Source organism: Bos taurus, chromosome 2, assembly GCF_002263795.3.
Source record: "Bos taurus isolate L1 Dominette 01449 registration number 42190680 breed Hereford chromosome 2, ARS-UCD2.0, whole genome shotgun sequence".
NCBI lineage: Eukaryota > Metazoa > Chordata > Mammalia > Artiodactyla > Bovidae > Bos > Bos taurus.
Window position 1 is genome coordinate 55,628,322 of NC_037329.1, and position 23,505 is coordinate 55,651,826.

The 23,505-nt window shown below is 35.4% G+C and overlaps 1 protein-coding gene across 1 annotated transcript in view; it reads left to right on the plus strand.

The window, feature by feature from the left end:
* Positions 1 to 23,505, plus strand: part of LOC132343034 (low-density lipoprotein receptor-related protein 1B-like) — a 1,281,806-nt gene that overhangs the window by 1,017,254 nt on the left and 241,047 nt on the right. Inside the window, exon 7 of the mRNA XM_059878471.1 lies at positions 22,094 to 22,256. Coding sequence (XP_059734454.1) covers positions 22,094 to 22,256 — 163 coding nt within the window. The remainder of the gene's footprint in view (positions 1 to 22,093; positions 22,257 to 23,505) is intronic.

The window sequence follows — 23,505 nt, forward strand, 5'->3', positions numbered from 1 at the left end:
AAAGCATGATTTTTTTGGCACTCAGCCTTCTTTATAGTTCAACTCTCACATTCATATGTGAGTACTGGAAAAACCATAGCTTTGACTAGACAGACTTTGTTGGCAATGTAATGTCTCTGCTTTTTAATAAGCTGTCTAGGTTGGTCATATATTTTCTTCCAAAGACCAAGCATCTTTTAATTTCATTGCTGCAGTCACCATCTGCAGTGATTTTGGAGCCCCCCAAAATAAAGTCTGTCACTGTTTCCAGTTTCCCCATCTATTTGCCATGAAGTGATGGAACCAGATGCCATGATCTTAGTGTTCTGAATGTTGAGCTTTAAGCCAACTTTTTCACTCTCCTCTTTCACCTTCATCAAGAGGGTCTTTAGTTCTTCTTTGCTTTCTGCTATAACGGTGGTGTCATCTGCATATCTGAGGTTATTGATATTACTCCCGGCAATCTTGATTCCAGCTTGTGCTTCTTCCAGCCCAGCATTTCTCATGATGTACTCTGCATATAAATTAAATAAGCAGGGTTACAATATACAGCCTTGATGTACTTCTTTCCTGATTTGGAACCAGTCTGTTGTTCCATGTCCAGTTCTAACTGTTGCTTCTTGACAGGCATACAGATTTCTCAGGAGGCAGGTCAGGTGGTCTGGTATTCCCATCTCTTTCAGAATTTTCCACAGTTTATTATGATTCACACAGTCACAGACTTTAGTGTAATCAATGAAACAGAGTAGATGTTTTTCTGGAATTCCTGTACTTTCTTTGTGATCCAATGGATGTTGCAATTTGATCTCTTGTTCTTCTGCCTTTTCTAAATCCAACTTGAACATCTGGAAGTTTATGGTTCACACTATTGAATCCTGGCTTGGAGAATTTTGAGCATTACTTTACCAGCATGTGAGATGAGTGCTATTGTGCAGTAGTTTGAGTGTTCTTTGGCATTGTCTTTCTTTGGGATTGGAATGAAAACTGACTTTTACCAGGCCTGTGACCACTGCTGAGTTTTCCAAATTTTCTGGCATATTGAGTGCAGCACTTTCACAGTGTCTTTTAGGATTTGAAATAGCTCAACTGGAATTTCATCCCCTCCCCTAGCTTTGTTCGTAGTGATGTTTCCTAAGGCCCACTTGACTTTGCATTCCAGGATATCTAGCTCTAGATGAGTGATCACACCATCGTGATTATCTGGGTCATGAAAATATATATATATTTTTGTATAGCTCTTCTGTGTATTCTTGCCACCTCTTCTTAATATCTTCTGCCTCCGTTAAGTCCATATGATTTCTACATATACAGTCCATGAAATTCTCTAGGTCGGAATACAAGAGTGGGTAGCCTTTCCCTTCTCCAGAGGCTCTTCTCAATCCAGGGATTGAACCCAGGTCTCCCACATTGCAAGCAGATTCTTTACCAGCTGAGCCCTCTTTACCATTAGTGCAACCTATATCAGTAGTTTGGCTTGGTCAAATAAAAACCAAAGTATTAAAAGTATATATTTTTCAGTTCAAAATTTTACCTTAGATGGGAATGAGGTATTATGTAATGTATATGCCTTTTTTATACCTCTTATGTTCTTATGAATTATTTCAGAACTTACAGTTATTTTAGTGTATGTGGATTTTAATATGAGTTAAAGATTCTATAGTTCTGAATACTGTAAGCTGTATGTTGTTGTTGTCTAGTTACTAAGTAATGTCCCATTCTTTTGTGACCCCATGGACTACTGTAACCCACCAGGCTCCTCTGTCCATGAGATTTCTCAGGCAAGAATACTGGTGTGGGTTACCGTTTTCTCCTCTAGGGGATCTTCCTGACCCAGGACTTGAACCCATGTTTCCTGCATTGAAGCCAGATTCTTTACCACTGGCACCACCCAGGAAGTATTATGGGATTTGGAAATAGAGTTTTGGGAGACAATTAGGTTTAAGTCATGATAGTAGAGCTCCCATGATGGGATCAATACCTTTATAAGACTAGGATCTGGCCAGAATTCTCTGTCTCTTTCATGTGAGGTAATAGCAAGAAGGTGGCTACCTGAACCAGGAAGTGTCCACATCAGAGACAGAATCTGTTGTCACCTTGATCTTGGACTTTCTAGCCTCCCAAGCTGTGGAAAACAGCCGCCTAAACTGACAGGCTGCTGCTATATTTAGGATGAAATGAGAAGACATTCTTCCTTCATTCTGAAAGCATAAATACATCTCTTTTCCAATGTACTCATCTGGAGTTTCATGAGGCAAATCCCCAGAAAAATAATACTCTGCCTCATGTACCTTTTGAATAAAATGTCTGAGGTAGAGAACTCTAAACTTGTCATTGCAGGACTAGCCTAAATCCTCATTTCTCTTGTGTCATTACTCAATTCAGAGATGTACTAATACCTTTCAGGATGCCTCAGTGTGACTCCTATAAAAAAATTCCCACTCATGTCAAACACATTAAACTAATCATTTGGTGACTGGTTTTGGTCATTGGCCTTGACTCTTAAAACAGAAAAAGCAATTCAAAGGCATTAATTGATTTTTACTATGTATATATCTCCACAGAACTCATGCCATTTCATTACCATTATGTAATTGATCCTAAACAGTAGAGTAAGATTAGGATCTGAGATGTTTGCTGATAGTGAACACGGATGAAGAAGCTTCTTACAGATATTTGGCCTTTGAGCTTCTCAATTGATATTTCTTTTACCAGGCTCAATGCAATGGATAACATAAGTTTAGCTGAAACTCTCTTTGTTAACAGAATCAGTCCACTAAAAATAAATCAATATACACTCTTCTTATTGTATACTGGGATTCATACCTAAGAGAAACATCATTTTCTACTTGTTTTGCTTCAGATCCTGGGTTTATAACTTGGGTTGTTTTTGTTGTTCAGTCAGCAAGTCGGTCCAACTCTGTGCCCCCATGGACTGCAGCACACTAGGCCTCCCTGTCCCTCACCATAGCCCAGGTTTGCCCACATTCATGTCCATTGAATTGGTGATGCCATCCAACTGTCTCATCCTCTGCCACCTTATTCTCCTTTTGCCTTCAGTTTTTCCCCAAATCAGGGTCTTTTCCAATAAGTCATATCTCTTAACTGAGTAGATTAAGAGATATGACAACTATGAATAATAAATAGTAATAAACTATAGTAAGTATTATATTAAATGATACATAATAATTGAATAATATAAACATGTAATGCTATAATCCCTTAAAAGTCTGTGTTTTGAGAAACATAAATGAAAAGGTGAGAGGTAATCTGAAACAATCTTGTGCCAAGAGAAGTAGCCTCAGTTCAGTTCAGTTCAGTTGCTCAGTCGTGTCCGACTCTTTGCGACCCCATGAATCGCAGGTAGTCACCCAGTAGTCTCACAGACAGCTTATGGCCAAGATGTTAGTCAATTTTTACTTAAAGGAGAGGAATAAGAATTACAATTACATGACCTATGGTCATAAAATGATTCTTGATAAGAATAGAATAGAAAGAATGACTCTAGAAGTCAGGAAGTGGCAATTTTAGTGCAAAAGTGGATGTGATGCTATTTTATCCTCAGTACAACATTTTATCTGTTCATTTTTCTGATCTTTTGCCTAATTACCCCTTCTTAGTCACTCAGGCTCCCCAGTCACCATGCGCTGTTATATGGCACTATCGTATCCCATGCTACTCACTCACTCCTCATACCTTCGGATCTTTAACTGCCTAATTGCCCTTTCATAAAATTGGTCATCCACATTAAATAATTTCTCTCCTTCTTATGTACATCTTTTCTGGGTAAAGAATAGGGACCTGACAAATTTGACCTCACAGGTAAAATAAAGAAAAACATCACAGCTGATTAAAAAACAAAGGAGCTGTGACTTCAGACGACCACTGTCTGATGTAGAAGTGGAAGCACAGATTTTAGGCAAGAGGTTCTTGAATTAAGGGTATTTTGAATAGAAGAGGCATATTCATTTGAAAATATTTACTGGACACTTTTCATGACTAAACACAATTCTAGGCTTAGGTAATATAGCAGTGAACAAGACATACAGGATCCCAGCTCATATGGAACTTCCAGTGTTGTGAACTACTAAATACTTAACTAATATCATTTGATATGGCTGCTATAGGGAAAATAATATGATAGCAATGATATTGACTGATGGAAATGAATCATTGTTACTTGCAGCAGGGGATGAGGTGTCAAGGTTGGGGCATGGTCTTCTTAATATCCATTGGTCAAGGCCTTTCTGAGAACTGACATTGGAACATATACCTAAAAAGGAAGGTAAAGCACAAGCCAGGCACATTCAAATACTCTCTTTTCTTGTTGATTAGATACAAAAGTTCTAAGAAGGGAGCTTTCTTTGCAATTTGAGAAAAAAGTAGGGAGATCAGAGTGGCTGCACTAAAATGAGTAAGGAAGACATGAGTTAGAAGGGAAGTTTGGAAGTCTCATAATCCATATTAAAGACTGAATTTTTTGCTAAATGTGGGGAAGTTTTTTGAGACTTTTGGGAGAAGAATGATACTTTGAAAAAAAAGAACAGACAATATTTAGAGTAAAACTTGCTGTTTACCAAAACTATGCAGAAGAAATAATAATATAATGAAAGTTGGTAGCCTATTACCATGGACTTTCATGGACAGAGGAGGTTGCAAAGAGACACAACTGAGAGACTAACACTAACATATCTCATTTCCTGGTTGACCTTTATGGAAATGTGACAGAGAGAAACACTCCATAGAGTTTTGACTTAAAATTGAATTAAAGTTTAGCAAGCTTAGGTATTTATAAAAATATGTGATGTACTTTTGAAAACATTCATATAGGAGAGTAAATCTCAAGAGTCCATTGATTTGTTAAGACTTTTCTTCACTGGCAATCAAACGTGCTATAGATCTCAGATCACAGACCTTTTTTCATGTCATGATATAATTTGTGTTTTACAACGATCAGTTCAGGTACTCTGAGAAAATAGTTATAGTGCATCTAGAAGGGAAGTAGAGTCCCGTTAAGAAGCTATTGCAGCACATAGAGGAGAGTTTGCTGGTAAATTTAATTTGGGCTAATGTAGGAAGAGAGAAAAATAAGATGAAGACTGAATTCATTTGAGTTAAAGATCAAAAAGAATATTTTGCCTGGTAGGAAAAATGTACCTTTGCATAAAGTGGTTTTGTTTTGTTTTTCTTTGTTGTTGTTGATATCTAGAAAGAATAATAAGGACTAGCATCTTCTCTAAGGGTATCTACTATAAAGGGGGAAAAAAAAGAGTGACTTGTCCTTTGAGTTAAAAGAAGAAATTGAGAAATAGTGGAACAGGAAGGTGGAGAGACGTTCAAAAGCTCTGTCATCTCCTGTCCATTCTTCCTAACAAAAATAACAACATCCAAGACCCATGAAGAGAACTGATACCAGCTCACCATCCCATATCAGAAGTACCTACTTTGTCTTTTTTCATAGACATATATACAGATTGCATGTAGAACTTTGTGACTATTCCTATCAAGAACTGGTGTTCATTTTGACTATATTTCATGTATTTAAACAGAAGCAGAGCTAGGAAGAAGCACATTTTTCTCAAAGGAGAAAATAACAAAAAAAACTCTCTATAATGTGCCACAGATTCTATTCCTGATTGAGAATATCTTTTCCCATGGCATGCCCAAATTGAACTTCTTTAATATCATTCTAATTATTATTGTAAGCGGGCAGACCCTTTGCTTCCTCAGTTCAGTTTATTTAATATAATCTAGGAATAAAGTAAGTATATGTTTCTTGATTGTGGCAACATATAAAAATAAATGCAATTACATCATCTCATCATTCAGTGGGCATTTTCAAATAGTCTACCAAAGAAAAGTGCTGTAAAACCAAAATGTTAATTTCCCGCTTAAACTGGGAGACATATAAATCAGGGAAAACATAGTTCTCATATAATCTTGACATTTTATAAATTTCATTTTTACCTGCTCTTCTCTGTATTTACACTGGAAACACTATAATTCTCTTCGGTGAAGGCAACATCACAGCTTAAGGAACAATATTTGAGTGGAAGTAAAAATGTTAAGTATTCATAAAATACAAGAACAGAAATTTGGATTGAAGCAATCAATATTTGGAATGTTTCTGAATTTTTTTGTGTGTGATGGCTTCAAATTTCTATGATTTTTGGCTCTTTCACCTAAGCTAAAATATAACTCGAATGTAGTAATCTAAATACGATTACATATTTGATGTTGACAAAGGACTATGATAAGTATATGCTGCATAATCTCATCATTGCTCTGATAGTCTTTGATGCCACCATATCTCTCCTGAAGGTTTCAGGGTTTTCCTGACTGGTCATCTGGTTTCAGATTTCTACCCTTGTATCCACACAGCACTCAGAATGATCTTTAAAGCTTGCTAATCAGACATTGAACTACCTTGCTTGAAACTGTCCTCAGGGACTTTCTGAAAAATCTACAGATTGCACTAAATATCTGTTCTTTTTTTGAAGTTTGTTAAAAAAAATTTTTTTTCAAAATGTAAGTACAGTTTTTCTTAAAAGTCTAACTGTATTAACCAAAAAAGATAAAAAGAAAGAACAGACAAAGCATGTGGATAATAAATGATAGAGAATTAAATAATAAGTGAGTTAGATTAATGTCTTGGTGAGTACAGTAGTGGTGCCAAGATGAAGAGCCCCAGAAAGACTCAAAAATTAGTGACCCTGGGCACCTCTGAAAATGCAGATCTAGAATAGTGCTAATAATAAGGTGATTAGCTTAGAACGCATTCTGAGAATAGGTATGCTTCTGAATTTGCTCCCCTATTCACAATAGCCAGGCAAGTTCTTATCTCCTACTTGAGTAGAAAATAGGATGTTTTTAGAATTTTTATTTCTGAAGCAGTTAAACAATGAATGGATTGATAAAAGGAACCACAGCTATGGAGCAGACACTACAAACTAAAATGAAGGAAGCCAGGTAACAAGAAGGATGTCAAAAGCAAAAGAATAAATCATTAGATTTCTATGTATATCCTCTTATAGAGGAAATTATATATATATATATATATTCTTTTCCGATTCGTTTCCATTATGTTATTACAATATGCTGAATGTAGTTCTCTGTACCATAGTAGGACCTTATTTTTTATCTATTTTATATGTAGTGGGGTAATTACTAATTAGGATTTACAGTAATTAGTAAGAGTACTGGAGTGGGGTGCCATTGCCTTCTCCAAATTTATATGTAGTGGGAGTTAATTCCAAACTCCTCATTTATCCTTTCCCCACCCTCTTTCTCCTTTGGCAACATAAATTACTTTTCTTTGTGTTTTAATTTTTTGTTTTGCTTTTTTCAATTTTTATTGGAGTATATTTGATTACAGTGTTGTGTTAGTTTCAGCTGAACGGCAAAGTGACTCAGTTATTTGTTGTTGTTGTTCAGTTGCTCAGTCGTGTCTGACTCTTTGTGACCTCATGGACTGGAGCATGCCAGGCTTCCCTGTCCTTTACTATCTCCTGGAGTTTGCTCAAACTCATATCCATTGAGTCGATGATGCCATCCAAACATCTCAGTCTCTGCCACTTTTTTCTCCTCCTGCCCTCAATCTTTCCAGCATTATGGTCTTTTTCCAATGAGTGGACAGGAAGGCCTGGCGTGCTGCGTTTCATGGGGTCACAAAGAGTCGGACACGACTGAGTTACTGAACGGAACTGAACTGAACTGGCTCTTCGCAACAGGTGACTAAAGTATTGCCGCTTCAGTGTCAGTCCTTCCAATGAATGTTCAGAGTTGATCTCCTTTAGGATTGACTGGTTTGATCTCCTTGCTGTCCAAGGACTCTCAAGAGTATTGTCTAGCACTACAGTTCAAAAGCATCAGTTCTCTGGTGCTCAGCCTTTTTTAAGGTCCAACTCTCACATCAGTACATGATTACTGGAAAAACCATACCTTTGACTATATGGACCTTTGTCAGCAAAGTGATGTCTGCTTTTTAAATTTTTTAATAGACTTAGGTTTCTTTCTCTTTTTTTTACCATCTTCTTTTTTAATTTATTTTTTATTGAATGATAATTGCTTTGTAGAGTTTTGCTGTTTTCTGTCAAACCTCAACATGAATCAGCCATAGGTATACATATATCCCCTCCCTTTTGAAACTCCCTCCCATCTACCTCCCCATTCCACCCCTCTAGGTTGGTACAGAGCACCTGTTTGAGTTTCCTGAGCCAGAGAGCAAATTCTCATTGGCTATATATTTTACATATGGTAGCGTAAATGTCCATGTTACTCTTTCCATACATCTCATTCTCCCCTCCCCTCTCCCCATGTCTGTAAATCTATTCTCTAAGTCTGTTTCTCTATTGTTGCCCTATAAATAAATTCTTTGGTACCGTTTTTCTAAATTCTGTTTATATGCATTAGAATATGATATTTATCTTTCTCTTTCTGACTTACTTCACTCTGTATAATAGGTTCTAGGATCATCCACCTCATTAGAACTGACCCAAAGGCACTCCTTTTTATGGCTGAGTAATATGCTATTGTGTATATGTACTACACTTATTTATCCATTCATCTGTTGATGGACATCTAGGTTGCTTATATGTTCTAGCTATTGTAAATAGTGCTGCAGTGAACAATCGGATACATGTGTCTCTTTCAATTTTGATTTCCTCAGGGTTATACCTAGGAGTAGGATTGCTGGGTCATATGGCGGTTTCATTTCTAGTTTTTTAAGGAATCTCCATACTGTCTTATACAGTGGCTATGTCATTTTACATTCCTACTGACAGTGCAAGAATGTTTCCTTTTCTCCATACCCTCTCCAGCATTTATTGTTTGTAGACATTTTGATGGTGGCCATTCTGATTGGTGTGAGGTGATACTTCATTGTAGTTTTGATTTCCATTTCTCTAATAATGAGTGATGTTGAGCATCTTTTCATGTGTTTGTTAGCCATCTGTGTGTCTTTGGAGAAATGTAAGTTTAGGTCTTTTTACCACTTTTTGATTGGGTTATTTGTTTTTCTGGCATTGAGCTGTATGAGCTGCTTGTATATTTTAGAGATTAATCCTTTGTCAGTTGTTTCATTTCCTGCTATTTTCTCCCATTCTGAGGGTTGTCTTTTCACCTTGCTTATAGTTTCCTTTGCTGTGAAAAGCTTTTAAGTTTGATCAGGTCCCACTTGTTTGCTTTTGTTTTTATTTGCATTGATCTAGGAGGTGGATATAGAGGGTCTTGCTTTGATTTATGTCATCGAGTATTCTGCCTATGTTTTCCTCTAAGAGTTTTATAGAGTTTTTTCTGATCTTACATTTAGGTCTTTAATTCATTTTGAGCTTATCTTTGTGTATGGTATTAGGAGGTGTTCTAATTTAATTCTTTTACATGTAGCTGTCCAGTTTTCCCAGAACTATTTATTAAAGAGGCTGTCTTTGCCCCATTGTATGTTCTCTCCTCCTTTGTTAAAAATAAGGTACCCATAGCTGCATGGGTTTATTTCTGGGCTTTCTATCTTGTTCCAATGGTCTATATTTCTGTTTTTGTGCCAGTACCATCTGTCCTGATGACTGTAGCTTTGTTGTATAATCTGAAGTCAGGAAGGTTGATTCCTCCAGCTCCATTCTTCTTTCTCAAGATGACTTTGGCTATTTGGGGTCTTTTGTGTTTCCATATGAATTGTGAAATTTTTTGTTCTAGTTCTGTGAAAAATGCCATTGGCAATTTGATAGGGATCACATTGAATCTGTAGATTGCATTTGGTAGTATAGTCATTTTCACAGTATTGATTCTTCTTACCCAGGAACATGGAATATCTTTCCATTGGTTTATGTCATCTTTGATTTCTTTCATTAGTATCTTATAATTTTCTGTATACAGTTCTTTTGTCTCCTTAGTTAAGTGTATTCTTAGATATTAATTATTTTTGTTGTAATGGTGAATGGGATTGATTCCTTAATAACTCTGATTTTTCACTGTTAGTATATAGAAATTCAAGGGATTTCTGTGTACTGATTTTGTATCCTGCAACTTTGCTAAATTCACTGATTAGCTCTAGGAATTTTCTGATAGGGGTTTCTATGTACAGTATCATGTCATCTGCAGTGAGAGCTTTACTTCTTTTCTGATATGGATTCCTTTTACTGCATTTTCTTCTCTGATTGCTATAGCTAGGACTTATAGAACTATGTTGAATTATAGTGGTGAAAGTGGACACCCTTGTCTTGTTCCTCAGGGGGAATGTTTTCAGTTTCTCACCATTGAGAATAATGTTTGCTATAAGCTTATCATATAAGGCCTTTATTATGTTAAGGAAGGTTCCTTCTATGCCCATTTTTGAAGAGTTTTAATCATACATGGGTGCTGAATTTTATCAAAGACTTTTTCTGCATCTATTGAGATTATCATATGGTTTTTATCTTTCAATTTGTTAATATGGTGTATCACATTGATTTATTTGTGTATCTTAAAGAATCCTTGCATTCCTGGAAAAAACCCAATTTGATCACAGTGTATAAGCTTTTAGATGTGTTGCTGAATTCTGTTTGTTAAAATTTTGTTGAGGATTTTTGCATCTATGTTCACCATTGATGTTTGCCTGTAGTTTTTTTGTTGGTGTTGTTTTTGTCTGATTTTGGTATCAGGATGATGGTGGCCTCATAGAATGAGTTGGGAAGTGTTTCTCCCTTTGCAAATTTTGAAAGAGTTTTAGGATAGATATTAACTCTTCTCTAAATGTTTTATAGAATTCTCCTGTGAAGCCATTTGGTCCTGGGCTTTTGTTTTTTGGAAGATTTTTGATTACAGCTTCAATTTCAGTGATTGTAATTCTGTTGTTCATAATTTCAATTTCTTCCTGGTTCAGTCTTGGAAGATTGAACTTTTCTAAGAATCTGTCCATTTCTTCTAGGTTATCCATTTTATTGCCATATAGTTGTTCATAATAATCTCTTATAATCCTTTTTATTTCTGCATTGTCTGTTGTAACCTCTCCTTTTTCATTTCTAATTTTGTTGATTTGATTCTTCTCTCTTTTTTTCTTGATGAGTCTGGCTAAAGGTTTGTCAATTTTGTTTATCTTTTCAAAGAATCAGCTTTTAGTTTTATTAATCTTTACTATTGCTTCTTTGTTTTTCATTTATTTCTGCTTATATATTTATGATTTCTTTCCTTCTACTAATTTTGGGATTTGTTGTTGTTGTTGTTCTTATTGAAGTTGTTTTAGGTGTAATGTTAAGTTGTCTATTTTATGTTTTTCTTGTTTCTTGAGGTAGGATTGTATTGCTATGCACTTCCCTCTTAGAACTGCTTTGGCTGCATCCCATAGGTTTTGAGTTGTCGTGTTTTCATTGACATTTGTTTCTAGAAATTTTTTGATTTCCCTTTTGATTTCTTCAGTAACCTGTTGATTATTTAGAAATGTGTTGTTTAATCTCCATGTGTTTGTGTTTTTTACAGTTTTTTTCCCTTGTAATTGATATCTAGTCTCATAGCATTGTAGTCAAAGAAGATGCTTGATATGATTTCAATTTTCTTAAAATTATTGAGGATTGATTTGTGACTCAAGATGTGGTCTATCCTGGAGAATGTTCCATGTGCACTTGAGAAGAAGGTGTATTGTTCTGCATTTGGATGGAATGTCCTGAAGATAACAATGAGATCCATCTCATCTGATGTATCATTTAAGATTTATGTTTCCTTGTTAATTTTCTGTTTTAATGATCTGTCCATTAGTGTGAGTGGAGTGTTAAAGTCTCCTACTAGTATTGTGTTACTGTCAGTTTCTCCTTTTGTGTCTGTAAGCATCTGTCTTATGTATTGAGGTGCTTCTATGTTGGATGCCTAGATATTTACAGTTGTTATGTCTTCCTCTTGGACTGATCTCTTAATCATTATATAGTGGCCTTCCTTATCTCTTGCAATCTTCTTTAAGGTCTATTTTCTCTGATATGAAAATTGTTACTCCAGCTTTCTTCTGCTTCCCGTTTGCATGGAATATATTTTTCCATTCTCTCACTTTCAGTCTATATGTGTCTTTAGGTCTGAAGTGGGTTTCTTGTAGTCGGAATATATATGGGTCTTGTTTTTGTATCCATTTAGCCAGTTTTTGTCTTTTGGTTGGAGCATTTAATCCATTTACATTTAAAGTGATTATTGATATATATGTTCCTGTTGCCATTTTCTTAGTTATTTGGGGTTGATTTTGTGGATCTTTTTTCTTCTCTAGTATTTATTGGCTATACAAATCCCTTTAGCATTTGTTGTAAAGCTGGTTTAGTGGTACTGAATTCTCTTAACTTTTGCTTGTCTGAAAAACTCTTTATTTCTCTATCAATTTTGAATGAGATCCTTGCTGGGTACCATAATCTTAGCTGTATATTTTTCCCTTTCAATACTTTAAGTATATCCTGCCATTCTGGCCTACAGAGTTTCTGCTGAAAGATCAGCTATTAAGCATATGGGGTCTCCCTTGTATGTTATTTGTTGCTTCTCCCTTGCTGCTTTTAATATTCTTTTTTAGTGTTTAGTCTTTGTTAGTATGATTAGTATGTGTCTTGGCATATTTCTCCTTGGGTTTATCTTGTATGGGACTATCTGTGCCTCTTAGACTTGATTGACTATTTCCTTTTCCTTGTTGGGGAAATTCTCAACTATAATCTCTTCAAAAATTTTCTCATACCCTTTCTTTTTCTCTTCTTCTTCTGGGGCCCCAATAACTTGAATGTTGGTGCATTTGATATTGTCTCAGAAGTTTTGGAGACTGTCCTCAGTTCCTTTCATTCTTTTTACTTTATTCTGCTCTTCAAAAGTTATTTCCACCATTTTATCTTCTAGCTCACCGATTCGTTCTTCTGCTTCAGATATTCTTGTATTGATTCCTTCTAGAATATTTTTAATATCAGTAATTGTGTTGTCTGTCTCTATATGTTTATTCTTTAATTCTTCTAGGTCTTTGTTAATTGATTCTTTGATTTTTCACATTTTGTTTTCAAGGTTTTTAATCAACTTTACTATTATTATTCTGATTTCTTTTTCAGATAGTTTGGCTCTTTCCTATGTACTTATTTGCATTTCTGTGTTTCTAGTTGTTCCTTCATTTCTGTAGTATTTCTCTGCGTTTTTTTTTTTTTTTTAACTTATTGTGTTTAAAGTCTCCTTTTCCCAGACTTCAAGGCTGAATTCTTTCTTCCTTTTGTTTTCTGCCTTTCTAAGGTTGATCCAGTGACTTGTGTATAGGATGAGATTTGTGCTGAGTTTTTTGTCATTGTTATTGTTTTTCCTCTGATGGGCAAGGCTGAGTGAGCTGGTAATCCTGTCTGCTGGTGATTGGGTTTGTATTTTTCTTTTGTTGTAGTTTAGATGAGGCATCCTGCCTAGTCTGCTACAGGTGACTGGGTGATGCCAGGTCTTGTATTCAAGTGGTTTCCTTTGTGTGAGTTCTCACTATTTGATATTCCTTAGGGTTAGTTCTCTGGTAGTGTAGTGTCTTATAGTCAGTAATCGCACTCCCAAGTCTCAGGGCTTGATCTCAGTCTGTCCACAGCCTCTCTAGAAATGAAGCTAGTTGGTGAGTCATGCTTGAGTAGCCAGAAGTACAGAACCACTACATGTCTGAACAGCTCAACTGCGATGTTATTTCCCTCCTTCAACTGCCCACTCTGGAGAAAAAAAGTTTAGTCACTCAGTCGTGTCCGACTCTTTGTAACTCCATGGACTGTAGCCTACCAGGGTCCTCTGTCTATGAGACTTTCCAGGCAAGAGTACTGGAGTGGGTTGCCATTTCCTTCTTCAGAGGATCTTCCCAACTCAGGGATCAAACCTGGCTCTCCCACATTGTAGGCAGATGCTTTACCATCTGAGCCACCAGGGGAATCTACTCTGGAGAGGACGGGTATAAAGTGCAGCCTGTGCCTGTCACCACTAGCATCTCAAGAGTAAAGGTTATGTTTTGCTGTGATTCATGGGGTCGCAAAGAGTCGGACACAACTGAACGACTGATATGATCTGATCTGATCTTCTGCTCTTTAATATGCTGTTTAGGTTTGTCATATCTTTTCTTCCCAGGAACAAGCTTCTTTTAGTTTCATGGCTTTAGTCACCTACAAAAGTGATTTGGAGCCCTAGAAAATAAAGTCTGTCACTGTTTCCATTGTTTCCCCAACCGTTTGCCATGAAGTGATGGGACTGGATGCCATGATCTTAATTTCTTAAATGTTGAGTTTTAATCCAGCTTTTTTACTCTTCTCTTTCACCATAATCAAGACAGTCTTTAGTTCCTCTTCACTTTCCACCATTAGGGTGGTGTCATCTGCATATCTAAGCTTATTGATATTTCTCTGGGCAGTCTTGATTCCAGCTTGACCTTCATCCAGCCTGGCATTTTGCATGATTTACTCTGCATCAAGATTAAATAAGCAGGGTGACAATATACAGCCTTGATGTAATCCTTTCCCAATTTTGAACCAGTCCATTGTTTAATGTCCATTTCTAACTGTTGCTTCTTGACCTGCATACAGGTTTCTCAGGAGGCTGGTGAGGTTGCCTGGTATTCCCATCTCTTTAAGAATTTTCCACAGTTTGTTGTGATATGCACAGTCAAAGGCTTCAGCATAGTCAATGAAGCAGAAGTGGATTTTTTCTTTTCTGGAATTCCTTTGCTTTTTCTATAATCCAACAAATGTTGGCAATTTGATCTCTGTTTCCTCGGCCTTTTCCATATACATACATATATATATATATATATGAGTCAGTTATACAAACATACCAGATGTTTTTTAGATTGTTTTCCAATACAGATCATTACAGAGTATTGGATGGTGTCCCCTTTACTATGCAGTATGATGTTATTAGTTATCTATTTAATATATAGTAGTTGTTTGTATGTCAATATCAATCTCCTAATTTATCTCTCCCCTGCCTCCCCTTTGGGAACCATATGTTTGTTTTGTACATTAGTGATTCTATTTCTATGTTGTAAATAAGTTCACTTGTGCCATTTCTTTTAGATTACATGTATAAATGATATCATGAAATATTTTTATTTATCTTTCTGACTTAATTCACTTAGTATGGGAATCTCTAAGTCAAACCATGTTGCTCCAAATTACATTATCTCAACTTTTTTATGGAAGAATAATATTTCATTTTTAATAATGTCCCCCTATTTCTTTCCCACTTCTTTTTTGATAGACACTTAGGTTGTTTCCAATTCTTAGCTATTGTAAACAACATTCAAAGAACATTAGGCTGAAGATATCTTTTCCAAAATATGGTTTGCTCTGGATATGTGCCCAGGAGTGGGATTGTTGGATCATATGGCAACTTTATTTTTAGTTTTTTAAGGAATATTCTTAATGACTGTACCAATTTAAATTCTCACATGCAGTGTAGGAGTGCCCCCTTTTGTTCTTACCCTCTCTAGCATTCTTTTGTAGACTATAGTTTTACTTTCTTTCTCTTTTTTTTTTTTTTTTTGATGATGGCCATTCTGACTAGTCAAGGTGGTATACTTCAAAGTAAGTTTGATTTTCATTTTTCTATTAATTAATGATGTTGAGCATCTTTTCATGTGCTTTGTGACCATCTGTATATCTTCCTTGGATAAATGTCTATATCTTCTACCCATTTTTTAATTGGGTTGTTTGTGTTTTTGATACTGAGCTGCATGAGCTTTTTATATATTTGAAGATTAGTCCCTTGTCAGTTGCATCATTTGCAAATATTTTCTTCCATTATGTGGGTCATCTTTTCATTTTATTTATGGTTTCCTTTGCTCTGCAAGAGATTTTGAGGTTAATTAAATATTATTTTTAAAATTTTTTATTTTATTTTAATTATTCCAGGAGATAGATCAAAAAAGATATTTCTATGATATAGATGTAAGAGGGTTAGATATTTTTCTCTACAAGTTTTATAGAATCTGATCTTATATTTAGGTTTTTAATCTGCTTTGTATTTTTGTTTGTGACGTTAAAGAGTATTATAATTTCATTCTTTTAAATGTTTTCTATGTCTATATTCTGTGTAAATAAGTTTATTTGTATCATTTTTTTAGATTTCACATATAAGTGATACCATATGATATTTGTCTTTCTCTGACTTACTTCAGTTAGTTTGATAAACTCTAGGTCCATCCATGTTGCTGAAAATGGCATTATTTCATTTTTTTTTTCCATAGCTGAGTCATATGCCATTGTGTGTGTGTGCACGCACACACATACCCCACATCTTTATCCATCCATTTGTTGATGGACATTTAGTTTGCTTCCACATCTTAGATATGTAAATAATGTTGCACTGAACATTAGGCCACATGTATCTTTTCAAATTAGAGTTTTTATTACTTCTATATATATATGCCTAGGAGTGAGATTGCTGTATTATGTGATAACTCTGTTTTTAGTTTTTTAAATATTTTATAATGTTATCCATAGTGGCTGCACTAGTTTGCATTGTCAGAGTTGTGCGTGTGTATGTGTGTGTGTTTTAGAATTATGTGATGATTAATTGCAACAAAGAGAAAAAAATACTGGAATGCTAAAAAAACACAAAAATTATTCAAGAAGAAAGTATAGTCATATTAAACTACTTTATTCAATTGTCAACATAAATGTACATCATCATAATTATATAAACCTTGAGTGTTAATTTAACTAAAAATTAAGGTTGTGAGAAGATGCTGCTGCTAAGTCACTTCAGTCATGTCTGACTCTGTGCGACCCCATAGATGGCAGCCCACCAGGCTCCCCCGTCCCTGGGATTCTCCAGGCAAGAACACTGGAGTGGGTTGCCATTTCTTTCTCCAGTGCATGAAAGTGAAAAGTGAAAGTGAAGTCACTCAGTCGTGTCCGACCCTCAGCGACCCCATGGACTGCAGCCTTCCAGGTTCCTCCATCCATGGGATGTGTTAATAAATATAATTGAAATAGTTAAGACAATCGAAAGACAGTAGACAGAAGTGAAGTGAACATTGCTGTTTTTCACTGTAAACCTTAAGGGGGTATATCTTTTTCAATTGTGTACATTTACTGCATGGTAAAAATTTAAAATTCACATTTAAAATAATACCTTGGATCCCAGGTAGTGCTAGTGGTAAAGAACCCCCTTGCCAATGCAGGAGTTGTAAGAGATGTGAGTTCGATCCCTGGGTCAGGAAGATCCCCTGGAGAAGGTAATGTCAACCCACTCCAGTATTCTTGCCTGGATAATTCCAAGGATAGGGGAGTCTGGTGGGCTATAGTCCATAGGGTCACAAACAGAAGGACACAATTGAAGTGACTTAGCATGCACACACCATGTATATCTCTGCTGCCCTTCATCTCTGGCTTTGCTGTGTATTTAGGTTAGGCTGAAACAAAATGATACACACTATTTGCTTTACTTTAGCACAGTTGCTGTGGAGGACTTTGATCCAGTTTGACTGCACACAGGTTTTGTTTGATATGCAGAGTGCTTTAGAATTTCTAAAAATTAGCTTATCATATTTAAAAATTGGGAGATTTCAAATGAAATTCAGAAATTCTTATCTTGGGCTTCTTTGACACAATAAAACATTTCTATATCAAAATAATCAGCTGAAATTCAGGCTACTTTTTTAAGAAGATGAATACTTTTGAGCCATCATCTAGGTTTTTCATAGTCTAACATGTTTTGCCTATTTATGATTTTTTTTCTAATCTTTGTGGACATTTACATCTGTTGCCTCTTGCTAGTTGAAAATAATATGGCAAATTAAAAAATCAAGATTCATATGTGCCAACCTATCATGTTTAAAAAGTTAAAAACATGACTCATACAAATATATAATGCACATGTGCTATGGAATTATTTAGCTCATTATTAAGAGAAACAGTAAGATGGTAAATCTGGCTCAAAAGCAGACATAGAAGACTGAAGTGTTTGCAATCAGTGAAAGGAAAAAAAAACTCTGATTTAAGATAGTAAGATTAGATATAAAACTATTTAATGTCATACTGGACAGTAAAACTGGGGGTTATATTTACTACATGAAGGATATCATTTGCATCTCTACTGAATAAAACTTACTTTTAATTTGCAAACATACACATTAATATTTAAATTCCTAGAGACTAGCACTTAAAATATTAAATTGTAAATTAAGCAAAAGTATATTCGCCAGCAGAACTAACCAGTCTTTGAAAGAGCCTCTTAGAAAGTGGTCTAGTCTGATGTTAAAAGCACATGCAGACATTTCTTTTATATTTTTCTTAGCAAGATTTTGACTTTTGTTCTCAATTATTTTGTGGCATCAACTACTCTATTGAATAATACTTCAGTAGTATTATTTTGCTAGTGTTGCCATAAAAAAAACCACAGACTATACATCCTGCTATATTCAAAATGGGTAACCAACAAGGGCCGATTGGATAGCACATGGACCACTGCTCAACATTATATAGCAGCCTGGATGAGACGGGAGTTTGACGGAGAAAGGATATATGAATGTGTATGGCTGAGTCCCTTCACTGTTCACCTGAAACTATTACAATATTATTTATTAATCAGCTATACCCCAATACAAAATACAAAGTTTAATATAAAAAAATACACAAATTGGGTGGCTCAAAAAAAGAAAGAAATCTATTTTCTCATAGTCTGCAGCCTGGAATTCCAAGCTCAAGATGCAACGGGGTTGGACTTTCTGACGTCTCTTTCTTTGGGCTGCTGATGACCTTTTCTCTGTTTTCAGGTAGTCCCAGAATTGTCTCTATATGCCTAAATCTCTTTTTATAAGGACACTAGAAAGTTTGGTTTAGGGCTTACACTAAATGACCTCATTTTAATGTCATATTCTCTTTAAAGATTTTACTTCCAAAGGACAGAGGAGCCTGGAAGGCTACAGTCCATGGGGTCGCTGAGGGTTGGACACGACTGAGCGACTTCCCTTTCACTTTTCACTTTCCTGCACTGGAGAAGGAAATGGCAACCCACTCCAGTGTTCTTGCCTGGAGAATCCCAGGGATGGGGGAGCCTGGTGGGGTGCCGTCTATGGGGTTGCACAGTGTTGCACACGACTGAAGTGACTTACTAGCAGCAGCAGCATATTCACATTTGCCATGCTGGACGTTAAGGCTTTAACGTATGAATTTGGGAGGAAAACAATTTAGTCCACAATAGTTAGCATATATTACATTATAGTGAAGCAAAAGTGTTAAGTTCTACATTCACCAGTTCTGATTAGTTGTCCTATAATGTGATGATAGGAAAAAGCTGATATAATATTTTTAATCTAATTATAGATTATCATAAGTATTCATCATTTTTAAACTTTTCCCTCAAATTTTAAAATTAATTTCTCTTGGATACAACTTTTTATTTTGTTTGTATAAGTTTTTACATTCAACATATATTGCACTTTAAAAAGATTGTTAAGTTACTTATATTTATATGTTACTTTATAAATTTCAAAAAATTTCAATATTTTTTTCACAGTAATTCAAAGGTTTACCATTATTGATATTTAGATTATTATTCAGAAGTAAGTAGTCAGTACCTACAGATGTTGTTGATACGAACACAAAAGTAAACTTCACTTTTGGCATATAAGAAATTCTGAATGATCATAAAGCAACTGTTTCAAAAGAACAGGGAGGGTAAAATCCTAGTAACTTTTAGTTGAAGAATGAATAAAAAGCAACTAGAGAAAAATTATAACAGGAACATATTTAATTTTTTTCTAGTAACAATAAAGTAATAAGGATCTTACTAAAATTTTAGAGACATTTTTATAATGTCAAAAATCTAAAATGTTCAAAATATTTTACCTAATTTTATTTATTTATGTCTCTATATCTATCTATCCATTCGTCCATTGATTTACTTACTTGAACTCTCTTTAATTGCATTAATTCTCCAGTCTTAATAAAAATCATATTAAAAGCAGATAGAAATTTCAAGTTTAGAAAAAGGAAACAAAATCAATTCCCACAGTTACTGTTAGGCTAATTATTAGGTTTTTTAGTGAGACCTTGCTGCTTCAAACTAGGATGCTGTTAACAATACCTATTGTTTCAGTAGCAGAGAATCTTTCTGCAGTGATCTAGAATTGAAGAAAGGTGTGAATGCTGTCAAACAGCTCTTTTGTCTGAATTTACAGTTGCATAGACTAAACCAACTTCTGGCCTAGCATGAGAGATGGGTTATTAAATGGACTTTGGCACATACTTTATCTGAACACTAGGAATTTGAAATGACATTTGAAACAGTGGGGTCTGTTCTCTAGCTAATGTAATAATGCAAAGGGAATAAAAAACAAAGCTAAGTATACATTTCCACATTTCTGGAGACAGAAAAAATAGTTAAGATTTTAAAATATCCTGGCTGCTGAAATGGTTCATGTAGTTTGTGGAGTAGTTAAATGCTTATGTTTCCATAAAAACCATGTAATTCAGAAATGAAACTGTAATTGATGACCTAAAAAAATCCATATCCAGTGAATTACGATATTCACTTACTGCTTGTCCTTGTAGGGATTTTTAGAGATTTCCACACAATTACTGTCTTCTATACCATGGTTTGGGGGAAAAAAAAAAAGAAATATATATAGTATACCTCACTTGGACTTCCCTGGTGGCTCAGACGGTAAAGTGTCTGCCTACAATGCAGGAGACCCGGATTTGATCCCTGGGTTGGGAAGATCCCCTGGAGAAGGAAATGGCAACCCACTCCAGTACTCTTGCCTGAAGAGTCCCATGGATGGAGGAGCCTAATAGGCTACAGTCCATGGGGTCGCAAAGAGTCGGGCACAACTGAGCAACTTCACTTTCACTTTTTCATCTATAACTATCAAATTATAATTTGTAATAGACACAAATATGACTGTCATAAAATTCAGGAATGAATGTGAATCAGAAATTTATTTATGGAATTATTGGAGAACCAGCCCAGTATTGATGATCTAAGATCATTAGTAGAAATGCATACTTACAGGCATCTAAAAGAAATGTTTAAATGAGATTCATAGTTAGGTATAAAAATGGTCAGTGCCTCAGAGAATAAGAAACCATAACCTTTAGGGTTATCCATTGGGATAAATATCAACTGGTTAGCATGAAATTTCATAGTGTGTGGTTCTGATCAAATAGAAAATACTCAAGTTAAAAATAGATACATTCTTCTAGACCTGTACTATCCATATGAGTCACTGGCTTCCTACTTTTTTTTCAAGTTTGAATTAATTAAAATGAAATACAATAAAGATTCAATTTACAGTCACACCAGCCACAAATTAAGTGCTCACTCGACACAGTTGACTAGTCATTATTTTATTGGACAGAATAGATATAGACTATTTCCATCATAAAACAAATTACTCTCCTATAGAAACAGCCCTCTTCTAGAGAATTAACTGATCTTTGAGCAATCTTACTTTACAGTGTCTACATATGCCATCAGAAGAACATATCGCCCCTCCTTTTGTGTTATTTCCAGTTAAGAGGATCTGAAAATAAGAGTTTACCTTAATTCACAAAAAATATTTATTCCTCTTACTACTAAAACATTTAGCTGTGTCATTGAACCAGTTATGCCCATTGAGTTAGATGAACTATTTGAACAAATGCAAAAATCAGGTGAAATATTTTATTGTAAATACCTATTTTTTAGGATTTAAAAACTCTTTGCCCTTTTGTCTAGGTCATCCTCAAGTGCTTAGGTAGCAGGAAGAAAAGTATCAAAAGATAGGCATTATTTTGCAGAATAAGCACTTATTTTGGCATAGAAATTATCTTTGCAGGGACTTTTTTATTGTAAAGTTACTTGTACTTTTAAAGTATCTTCTGTGATGGTTTGGACAGACTTATGTACTCTTAGAGGGGCTTCCCTGGTGGCTCAGACGTTAAAGCATCTGCCTGCAATGTGGGAGACCTGGGTTCGATCCCTGGGTTGGGAAGATCCCATAGAGAAGGAAATGGCAACCCATTCCAGTCTTCTTGCCTGGAGAATCCCATGGATGGAGGAGCCTGGTGGGCTACAGTCCACGGGGTCTCAAAGAGTCGGACATGACTGAGTGACTTCACTTCACTTCTTCACTTCATGTACTCTTAGGTTTATGATACTAGATTTGCACATGCGATTCAATGATTGTGTGTTTGTGTGTGTGTTTCAGATGTGCAACAAATGGCAATTGACTGGCTCACGAGGAATCTCTATTTTGTGGACCATGTCAGTGACCGGATCTTTGTGTGTGATTACAATGGGTCTGTTTGTGTCACCCTGATTGACTTGGAACTTCACAATCCGAAGGCAATAGCAGTGGATCCAATAGCAGGGTAAGAAATTCTTCTTTATCGTGTTTGATCTGAAATAATTTCCCTGGAAAAAAAAAAAGTCTGAGAAGAGTGGTGGAATATAAGACAACAGGCTCAAAAGTGTTTTTTATGTTGATTTGAACAGTTACATTACAGGAAGGAAAAAAGAAGTTGTAATCTACTGTGAAGAAGCTGAGTCACACCGTTTCCTTAACACATCATTGTTGCAGGGCTTGCCTAAGACACAGTCAACCCACTACTCTCCTAATGATCACTTTGATGTCACCAGAGAAGAGCCTCAGCATTGTTTTAGGTTAAAGATAAGAGACCTAAGTTACTTAGTAGTGGACCTTGTAGTTACCAAACTTCAAAAATTCTACCTGAAAAATGGGCTGTTAAAAAATTTAGGTTCAACACAACATTTAGGATTTATTAAAGGAACATTGTACATGTTTGGGGATATTAGTAAGACATGAAGTTTGTCTTTGTTACTTGAAACGATTTTCTTCCTCCAACTATTGATGTGTAAACATTGTCGTATTATGGAGTAACTGAATTAATCATCAGCTTTGCAAGCTGCTTTATTGGTTAAAAAGAGGCCTTATTTTATCTGAACTTCTTTTAGCTAATAAACTAATTCCTCTTTTTTTAATATTTCATAATTTATCAAATTATAGGTACCCAATAACTTATTTCATGTAATTAGGAACTTAATACAGGAATTATACTTTAATTTTATAAACACTATGATATTATATAAAGTTCTATAAAATCAGTAGTTTTACCAGTAACTATTGGGAAAGGATATTCTCAAAATAATGGCATAGTGTACCACTTTAGTTGGAGGAGCTGGTGGGTGCTTTTTTCAGATATAAGTTGTAACAAAGATTTAAAAGCAAAAATTTTATCCTTGTTGTAGCTTTAATCGTCCCCTGGCAGTTCAGGCTGAAATGTCTGATGGAACATAGCCTAAGCTGCCATAAGCCTCCATTCAATAAATGCGAAAATATTTACTGAAGAAACAGCTGTCATCCATATGTGGACTTTTGTCACTCTTTACTTAAAGTCTGATTGAATATTAAGATGCATCATCACAATGGTTCTGATTCTGACAAGAACAGCTTGCACGTAAGAGCTTTGCTAGGAAGCCTGTGTAATATAATTCTTGAATGTAGCTCTATTTGTATTTGCAGCAGATGGTTACTTGACTCAAATCTGACTGCAGCAATGCTTCGAAAGACATTAGTAAGAGAAGTTGTACTTAAACTGA